This window comes from Pistacia vera, unplaced genomic scaffold (genome assembly GCF_008641045.1).
Source record: "Pistacia vera cultivar Batoury unplaced genomic scaffold, PisVer_v2 Contig476, whole genome shotgun sequence".
NCBI classification, from domain to species: domain Eukaryota; kingdom Viridiplantae; phylum Streptophyta; class Magnoliopsida; order Sapindales; family Anacardiaceae; genus Pistacia; species Pistacia vera.
The window spans coordinates 329,531-339,658 of record NW_022196308.1 but is presented as its reverse complement, the minus strand read 5'-3'; the positions used below and the strand labels follow the sequence as shown (position 1 = coordinate 339,658).

At 33.9% G+C, this 10,128-nt stretch overlaps 1 protein-coding gene across 1 annotated transcript; it reads right to left on the bottom strand.

Annotated features, from left to right (window-relative positions):
• Positions 1-6,545: 6,545 nt before the first annotated feature.
• LOC116146298 (isoaspartyl peptidase/L-asparaginase 1-like) lies at positions 6,546-9,420 on the bottom strand. The gene is made up of 4 exons (XM_031431705.1): positions 9,152-9,420; positions 8,312-8,545; positions 7,458-7,544; positions 6,546-7,028 (listed from the first exon to the last, which is right to left on the bottom strand). Exons 1-4 carry the CDS (start codon positions 9,311-9,313, stop codon positions 6,546-6,548), a joined length of 966 nt encoding a protein of 321 aa, XP_031287565.1. The 5' UTR covers positions 9,314-9,420.
• Positions 9,421-10,128: the final 708 nt, after the last annotated feature.

The following is a 10,128-nucleotide window of genomic DNA, read 5'->3' as shown; positions in this document are numbered from 1 at the left end:
TTTATAAATTTTACCCCTAAAAAATACTAAAAACCCCCTATAAAATTTTGTTTTCCCCCTAAAATATAAAAAAATTGAGGGGGGAAAAAAATTATCCAAGGCCCATGGGACAAGTCCCGACCAAGCCTAGGGCTTGGTCCGGGTCTTGGTTTTTCTCATGGGCCTGGGACCGGTCCCAGGCCCATGAGTGACTGGGACTGGGCCCAGGCCTGGGCCTGAGCCCGCAAGGGACCAGTCCCTTGCCCACCTCTAGTCACGATTATATATTGAGTTAATTACATGGAACTATACTTGGTAAAACAGGCGGGTCGGGTGGGTATGGACCCAAAAGGACTGATTTTAAATGGGTCCAATATTTTAGGGCCGTATCTAGTCTATGCGAGTATGGGTATATCCAGTTCAGTCCAATCTTCAATTTTTACAATTACACCCCCATAATTTCTATAATTTTCATTTTTTACAGTTACACCCCTACAATCAAATCTTCTAAATTCAATTCAATTCAACACACAAGTTCACAACCAAGAACGTGTAGAAACTTATAGCAAAGAAATCGGAAGGATAAACTTTAAAGCAATCAGATCCGATTCAAAAACTTCTTCAGAGAAAGCAGAGGACTTTTGTGTGTTACAGAGAAAACTCGTTCAAAGAAAGCAACATTTTCCCTTCGAGTGTTGTCGAATGGAAGAGACAAAAGAGTTGGATTCAAAAATTTGTTCAGAGAAAGCACTGTTACGAGGAAATTTAGCTGATAGGCCTTCCCAAGTTTCGAATTGAGAATATAACCTTGAAAAGGTTTTTGATTTTTTTTTTATTTTAAAAATCTGACCTGGCACACTTAAGCGTAATTAAAGTAGCAAAAAAGGTTAGGGTGAAAAGATTTAAATGTTTGTAGGTTAAAGTATAATAAAAAGAAGTTGGTTTAAAATTTGAAAGACAAAACACATTCCTCCGTCATTAACACCTTCTTCTTCCTCCCTCATTAACATCTTCTCTGCCAAAGATCTGCCTCTTCCTACTCCTGACATTTCGTCCAGAGATGTGTATCTCCTCTTTGCATTTTATATTTTTATTTACAAAGATTTAAAGATAGATTGGGTTTGGGTTATGATTTTGATTATGTGGTTTAGGTTCTTGGGTAGTGTTTGATGTAATACAAGTTGAAAGGAGTGAGATTTGTTGATGATTTTCTTGCATTGTGCGTAGCTGGGGGTGGTAGCACCGATTATAGGTGAAGATGACTGAAAATGTATTCTGGAGCAAATGGATCGCTTAAGCGATCTGGTATAAGTCTGGTATATCGCTTAAGCGATCGGGTATATGGCAATAGATCGCTTAAGCGATCAGGCTTATTTATACTAGATCATTTAAGCGATATACTGGATCGCTTAAGCGATCTAGTAAGCGATACACCAAATCGTTTAAGCGACTCATCAAATGTTTTTTTTTAAATCTATCTAACCCTTAATATATCGGTTAATAACTTTTTTTTTTTATGATCGCTTAAGCGACCAAGGTTAAAAGCAAAGGATTGCTTAAGCGATAGAATAAATCGCTTAAGCGATCGTGCGTCTGGGCACTTATTGATTCTGTCTTGTTTGTGATCGCTTAAGCGACCAAGTGTTAAAGCGTAGAATCGCTTAAGCGATTACATAAATACAACCAGATCTCTTAAGCGACTAAGTCTAAATACGCAGGATCGCTTAAGTGAGAAATGAAATCTCTTAAGCGATCCAGTGTGTTCGGATTATTTTTATTGTATTTCACTAGATCGGTTAAGTGATTAACGCTATCTTAAACATATAAGGTGTATGATTCGTTCAGTGGACCATAACCATTATTATATTTTAATTAAATTAATTCTTTTACGGCTATATTAAACATATACGGTGTAGAATGTTTACGTCTATATTAAACATATCAGGTGTATGATTCGTTCAGTGGACCATGACCGTTATTATATTTTAATTAAATTAGTTCTTTTACGTCTATATTAAACATATGTCCATAAACATGGAAAAGAAATATTGAAGGAAATTACCCTTAATCACTTAAGCGATCCCGTCTATTTAGCCTTGGTCTACAGAGTGCATAGCAGATGGTTGCAGAGTTCAATTTTATATCAATATTATATTTTTTATATAGTACTTTCTTGCCAAGAACTAACAACAATAATAGAATGACAATAGATCTTTCAGTTTTATGTACGGTGTTGATCGACAAAGACCGAAATGTTCTTTTCACATTCTATTGAAATGAAAAAATAACTAATAAAAAATGACTAAATATTAAAAAAACATTACGGAATATAATTTTTCACTCAAATGTTCACAATATCAAAAGATTCGCTAAGCGATCGCTAATAAGTTATTAACCGATATACTAAGGGTTAGATATATTTTAAAAAACATTTGCAGAGTCGCTTAAGCGATCTGGTGTATCACTTACTGTATCGCTTAAGCGATCTGGTATAAATAAGCCTGATCGCTTAAGCGATCTACTGTCATATGCCAGACTTATACCAGATCGCTTAAGCGATCTAGTATCGCTTAAGCGATCTGCTGCTCTATACCAAACTTATATCAAATCGCTTAAACGATCCATTAGCTCCAGAATACATTTTCAGTCATCTTCACCTATAATCGGTGCTACCACCCCCAGCTACGCACAATGCAAGAAAATCATCAACAAATCTCACTCCTTTCAACTTGCATTACATCAAACACAACCCAAAAACCTAAACCACTAAATCAAAATCATAACCCAAACCCAATCCATCATTAAATCTTTGTAAATAGAAATATAAAATGCAAAGAGGAGATATACATTCCTCTGGACGAAATGTTAGGAGTAGAAGAGACAGATCTTTGACGAAGAAGATGTTAATGGGGAGGAAGAAAAAGGTGTAATGGTGGAGGAAGAAGAAAGTGTTAATAGTAGAGGGAGAAGAAGATGTACAGGAAGAAGAAGATGTAGACGAAGCTCAGAAGAAAACAACAACCAGGGGAAGGATGCTTAATGGCGAAGGAAGAAGAAGAGGTGTTTGGGTTTGTTTGCAAGATTTTCGACTCTTTGGAGATTATATAATTTTTAAAAGATTACACAATTATTATTAATCATAATAACCACTAATCATGTTTAATTATTAGCTTAATCAAAACAAGGTCATTTAGTTAAAATTTACAACTCTATAGCCTTTTAATTAAATTTAAGTTAAAATGGTGTTTTAATAAAATGTTCGTTATGGACTATTACGAGAGAAAACTCATTCAAGGAAACAAATTTTTTCCCTTCGAGTGTTGTTGAATGGAAGAGACAAGAGAGTTAGATTTAGGAATAGGGATTTACTATTTACGTTAATTTTTTAATTTTTACACGGGTACCTGCAAGTATACCCGACCGACTCGCAAAAATGGGTTGGGTCAGTACAAATAAAAAAAAAAAGGGGTCGAAAGTGGTGGACTCGTACCATATATTATTTTTATGGGTAGGGTCCACCTACAGGTATGGACCTGTTTGCCAAGTATAAATGGAACTTGCCTCTTTCATATTTTTATAAGAGTATAAGAAAAATTATTAGGTTAACACAAATACCCTAGTCTTTAAGTTTTCGTTAACGCTTTGTTAGGATTATTTTCCTTACATCCCCTCCAATATATTTAGGATTATTTTCCTTACATCCCCGCCAAGTTCCCCGGTAATTAGCACTCACAACCTATTATCGTCAATTTTTTGTGTCAAAGTTAATTAAGGGAAGGGTGAAATAGACCTTTTTTGGTAAAAAAAAGCAGAATTTTAAATTACATAAATTTTTAGAAAAAAAAAATTAAAATAAAATATATTTAAGATTAATAGTACTTTTAAAAAATACCTTTTTTTTTATCACAAGATTTGTCAACGATTAGAGATCACCAAAACCCACATTCTTAGAGTGCTAGAATTGCACTTTTTTTTTCTTTTTTTTATTATTAAATTTTTCAATTTACAAACAAGTTTTTTTTTTCAGTTTTTATATTTTACTTTATAACATTACTTTAATTTGTCATCACAATTTATTATTTAGAAAAATAGTATTTAAAATTATGTATCAATTTTTTAAAAAATTTAGTTCACAAATATAATGTTAAATAAATTCATGTGGTTTAATAGATTGTTTTTATTCTTATTTTTTTTTTCGCAGTTTTTTTTTTTTAAGAAACATATATTTTTTTTTTTTTTTTTTTTATCAAGTTACATGGATATATGGTCAAATCTTCAAATATTATGGGCAATATGTAATTGCAAAAGATGGAGGCATCATTAAAGGTATTTGCCTCAGTTATATGGTCTTTAGAAATTAAGAAAAAGAAAAGGAGATGTGGTTCGACAATCTAAAAATGGTGGTTCCGGGAATAAGAGATTGTCAACACCTCTTTCGAAAAAAAAGTAAAATTTTTAAAATATATTTAAATCTTAAAATATATTTTATTTCAAGAATTTTTTCCAAATAGTTTTTTTATTTTGAAATATTTAATTTATAATTTTGTGTGTTCTATCAAATTTCTATTTTGTCTTTTCGTTAGTTAAATTTGACACTCAAAAAGCGTAAAAGTGTAAGTGGCTAATTCATGAAACTGTCATATTTTGTTAGAAGAAATATTAATGTGAGATGATACAAATTATATGGCCATTAAAGCAATAGTGATTGAAGGAGGGGTATGGTTATCTATAGCAACTTATAAGATGTTTATTATTCCCAAAGGAAAGGAGACTGTCTCAACCACAAAAGTCTTAAACGAGTGAAGTGGGTCGAACCATTGAATGTTGTACTATCTGCACCACACCCCACTTACCTTCAAGAACAACCATGGATGGGAACCAAAAACCTGATATTGGAGAATAATCGCAATAGACCACCTCGGACTTGTAAGGATTGTGATGCCGAGATATTAGCTGTTAGGGGATTGTCCTCAACAGTGGCATTCAGATATGTGGATGATTTGTTTATTAATCACTACATTTGGATCAAAATGTAATTTATCATTTATTTTTAATTAAATTTATAAGAAAAAAATCGGTATCTTATTCTCAAATGAAAAATCAGATATATGGATACTGTTGTTGAAGTTGGGAGTTTTGCTGTACAGAAACTGTAGTTAGAAGTTGGGAAAGAGTTACTATAGTATATATTATCTCAGCTTTCCAGAGCCACAAAGTTCTTCATCTTTACAAATTTTCTGAAGAAATTTATTCTTCACCGTCTCATTGTCGATCAAGGTAATATCTACTCATGGCTGAAGCTTTATCACAGCTGAGAACTGTTTTGTTCCTAGGAAAAGGAGGAAGAAGAAGAAATTGAAACAATCTACAACAATTATAAAGACATGATCGCAACTCTTCCGGAAACCAGGTGTGGGATGGTGACAATGTCTTCAATATAAGGTTTTGGTCCCGTTTCAAGCATACTACCGGAATAATGTGTGTTGCAGCAACATTTCAAGGTTCGAACTCTGATGTTTACTTGGCTTAAAGCTTAGTTTCTCTGTAATCTACCGGACTATATGAGTTTTCAGCTCATCCCTTGCTTACAACTAGTGTCCATGTTGTGTGTCCTTATGGAACTTGACCTTTTCAGGAAGCCTCCTATTCCAGACCCTAAAGTCCTTCCCTCTCCTTGTCTCTCACTACTCATATACCTTTCACTTTTTTGCCAGATTCCATTGAAAAAAAAAAAAAAAAACTCTTCCTGTCGATGTCTACATATGTAGAAACCCGAAAAATATTATGTTCCTTTTGGCAATTCTCTGAGAAGTGAGCTCCAGAGATCTGTCCACGCTTCATTCGAAGATGCATATTGACATGTTTTGTAAAGGGATTACCTGTTCGGACCCTTTTGGTTTGGGATCATGTTTTAGAATATTGGAAAGCAAGTTTAGAGTTCCCATCAAAGTCCTTTTCTTGAATATGTAAGACATGAAAAAGGAGCTCTTACTAATATAAAGAGATTGGCAGAGTTCTAGGGCCAGCCATTTTCCTCGGAAGAAGAAGAAAATAGGATTGTGAATGAAATTTGAACTTTGTAGCTTTGAGAACAAGACTGGTATCGATCGTGTTCAAGGTTCTAAGAACGACATCTTCTCAGGGAAGGTAAGGCTAACCATTTAAAAACCGAAATGATGGAGAGTCTCGACCAATCTAGAGCAAAAGTTCCCTGCTTCTGGCTTGGATGTTTTAGTTTGAGCCGAGATCGACCAGTTTGCCATTGATTGTTTAAATGGAGTTTGTATCCTAAGATTTACCAGTTTGTCATTGTAGTAGCATAAATTGGAGTTCGAATTTTGTTTTTCTTAGATTATGTTTCTTTCATCCAAATGCAACATTGTATATTGTTAATTTCTATAATAAAAGAGGGATCAAAAGGATGTCGAGAAACTAAGTTCTTTTTCACACACTAGTAAACATGATCATGGTATGAAAGTGTTATTGAAACATCAACATTCACAAAACAGCAACATAGCTTTGAAGCATGGGGAACCTTAAACAACTGAAACACTCAAGCAAATCACTTAATTTTCCTCAGAATTCCATATCCAATTTGAATACCCCTCTTCAGTAGCACAAGCTGAAACATGCCTTGTGGTATGATTGAGAGGCATGGTGATTTCCCCTGTGGAAGACACAGCAACCAACCCAACAGTGCCTCTTGGAACGCACTCCTCCACAACATGAGCTGCTGCTTCCTTCAGAGAGAGACCTTTAAATTCCATAAGAGCAGCAACATCCCTCGCAACAGTAGCTCGTATTATTGCTTCACCCTTGCCGGTAGCAGAAATTGCACAGAGGTTGTTCGCGTATGTTCCTGCACCAATGATGGGCGTATCCCCAATCCTACCCACCATTTTGTTAACAAATCCACCCGTAGAAGTTGCAGAAGCTAAATTTCCCTCATTATCAACGGCTACACATCCAACAGTTCCAATTTGGCTATCACCATCCGCAAGTGGAGTTTCACTTTTGGCATCCTTCGGAATTGGCTGTGTATAATCTAACTGTAGAATCATAATTACGTTACAAGCGTGTAAATAGGAAAACCATAAAAATCAGTTTTCAGGCATGCGGACATTAAAGTTAAGCCAATGAACAACCAAAAATAATACCCTGGTTAAAGAAACATAACCAAAAAATACATTACAATATGCCAAATGATGGAAAGTTGCAATTATATATAGTCAGTGCATCACACTGATATTATCCTCAGTTATCAAACCATGCTAAGTACAAATATTTTCATACTAGGTTTCTACTTTCTATCAAAACCACAGGAACATCAAACAGATGGGCAACCTTAATGGTAGTAAAATTCAACAAGCAGATAAAAGAGATAACTAACAAGTAAAAAATTATTTGAAAAGTTAAAAGCATCAGAGTTCTGAATCTCATTTATCTACATTTCTAGGAAAAAGAGATAACAAGCATACCTGAACTCTATTGGCTTCTTTTGCCTGCTTTAACCTTTCAACATTTTCTGGTGTAATAAAATGACTTGGATCTACAGTTTCAACACCCTGGACAATTTAAAAATCACAACCATATGTGACAATTTAGTCAAGATCAAGCACACATCTAATAAATGCTAGTAGGGATACACCTAACAAAGTGAACAACAAAAGATGATCAAAATTCAACTCAAACTAATATAGAGAAAAATACACAGCTAGCGTATGGAAATTCAGGAACAAACTATTTATGTAAAAAAGAAAAAAGAAAAGAAAAGGCTTCAAGAGATCTAGTTCACACAAAACTAGAAAAAACATTTCCATTTAGACAGAAAGTTTGATAAAGAGGTTTCTTCAGGTAGAGGAAAGAAAATTACCTCTCATTTTTCAATTTGATTAAACAACTACTAAATAATGTAGGAAGTACTGTGTATACATGCATCTTTTAGATATTGTTCAAAATCAGGGAAACAACAATGTGGAGATCTTCCTTCCAACAAACATATGTTTCAAGGAAAACAATGTTGAAGAGCGCACAAATTAGAAAAATAAGAGTACATCGAATTGTATACAACAACATTATATTGCATAACTTCTTGAGAAAATTTGCTTACAACTATTTTACTTTAATGATAATGAGACAAGTTCAGAGCAGTGTCACCACAATAAGAAAATAGTTAATGAAACGTAGGGGAACCAACACGAGCTCCATGCAAGCAAGTTTGCATGTAAACACTTCAAATTTAAATAAGAGCGAAAAAGGACAGGCCCTCAGCTATACAGGTATGAGCTTAACATAAACAACATAGAGAAGGCAGAGTAAGATTGTAACTAACTTGCTCCCTAGCAAAATCCTCTGCTCCATCAAATGCAAGATAAATATGAGGAGTCTTCTCCATGACAAGTCGTGCCAGAGATATGGGATTAACAACAGTGGTGAGTCCAGAAACAGCTCCACATCTCTTTGTATTGCCATCCATTATGCAAGCTTCCATCTCAACTGTACCTTTGGTGGTTAATACAGACCCCCTACCCGCATTAAAGTTTGGATGGTTTTCTAGTTCACGAACCTATTAAGAGCAAAATCAGGAATAATAAACAACAAAATGACTATCAAGTCGACAACTATTCAATGATTCACCATACAGCAGGCTCATTCAAAAACAACTAAAATCTTTCTTTGCATTATTTGTATTATGCAATTATTTTCCCACAATCATACATTTCCTTCATCAATTCAACTATATACATAGCATCTTACAGATTTGTCAACCTCAGAGTATTTTATATATGTTAAAGAAATATCACTATTCATAAGTAGAAGTCTATTTTGCACCAAAAAATAAGTAAAAAAAAAATTGAATATAATCTCAGCAATTTCATCAAGAATAAAGAAGGAACAAACATCCTAGTGTTTATCTTTGAACAAAGTAATGATAATTACGCTGATTAATAAGTTAATCGTCAGCCAAAACTAGATAACATATATACTAATTTTATAATCATAGTGTTAATCCATTCTTTTCTTAATTTATATAATATTTTTTCATTTCTTAAATAAACAAAAATATTGACTTTTTTGACAGGCAAATAGCTTTGCTGCCTTTGCAGATTTAAATAATAATCGTTTTAAAAGAAACAAACAAAAGAGTATATGCGAAGAGATACGGAGGTACCACAAGTTCGACAACATCCAAGGCGTGTCGTCGGGTTTTGAGAGCGTTGACACCGATGTCAAGGCAGTGGCGGAGAGCAACTTCGCGTGTCTGGCGACGCTCCGCCGGCATAGAGCGTGGGATGTCTCCGGCGCCGCCGTGTAAAGCTATGGCCCACCCCATTTTTTCCACTCTCTCACTCAACGAAACCAACTTTCGATCATTCAGTTAAGAGAGATGGAGTTGAGGAAATGACACGTCGTTTGTGTGTTTATAGAGAAATGGAGATTGGAGGGAAGGGAACAAATCATCTTGTACTACGTAGGACGTAGTGTTGAATAACTGTATTTCAGTTTTAACACTGGGTAAAAAGTAACTGATAATATTACCCCTATAATCTAAATGGGATCATTCGATTTAAGTTTAAAAAGAATTATTAATAGTGCAATTACATATTAACTACATATAATATAATAAATTACAACATTAACAAAATAAGATAATTTCATTAATTTTGCTTCTCGAAATTTCAGTTAGACTGTCTATGCATCATCTATTCTATATTTTAAAAAACTGCCTATATTTTATTTTATAATTAAACTTTTGCAACTTGAAATTGTTTATTTAAAATTGGACAATATATGAAGAATGTGACCTAAAAAAGTATAATATCTTGGGAAATAATAGTGAAGTGAACCTTTGGTTTTATGCTGATTGTTGAATTTGAAGAAGAATTATTGAGGGCTGTGTATGTAATCAAAATGTTGGATTTTTAATAAAAGCAAATGAGAGATGAGGTCAGGGCGGCCAATTTCCAATGGAATAAGAATATATTGTATAATATTCCCATCTTCTTTTTTAAGTGCTGATTTTAACCCCTCAGCATATATTCCATACATTATCATAATGCATGATTCTAAGTCATTTGGCAAGTTTTTATTTCCACCCATTACAGATTATCTAATTTAGAGTACATCCACCATTTTTTATATACTCAA

Bases quoted from the DNA above. Each gene is read 5' to 3' on its own strand.
- LOC116146298 (XM_031431705.1), bottom strand. From the start codon at position 9,313: ATGGGGTGGGCCATAGCTTTACACGGCGGCGCCGGAGACATCCCACGC. The intron at 7,545-8,311 runs GTTAGTTACAAT...TAAATTGTCCAG, and splicing joins AGGATTTTGCTAGGGAGCAA to GGTGTTGAAACTGTAGATCC. The intron at 7,029-7,457 runs GTATGCTTGTTA...ATGATTCTACAG, and splicing joins AAGAAGCCAATAGAGTTCAG to TTAGATTATACACAGCCAAT.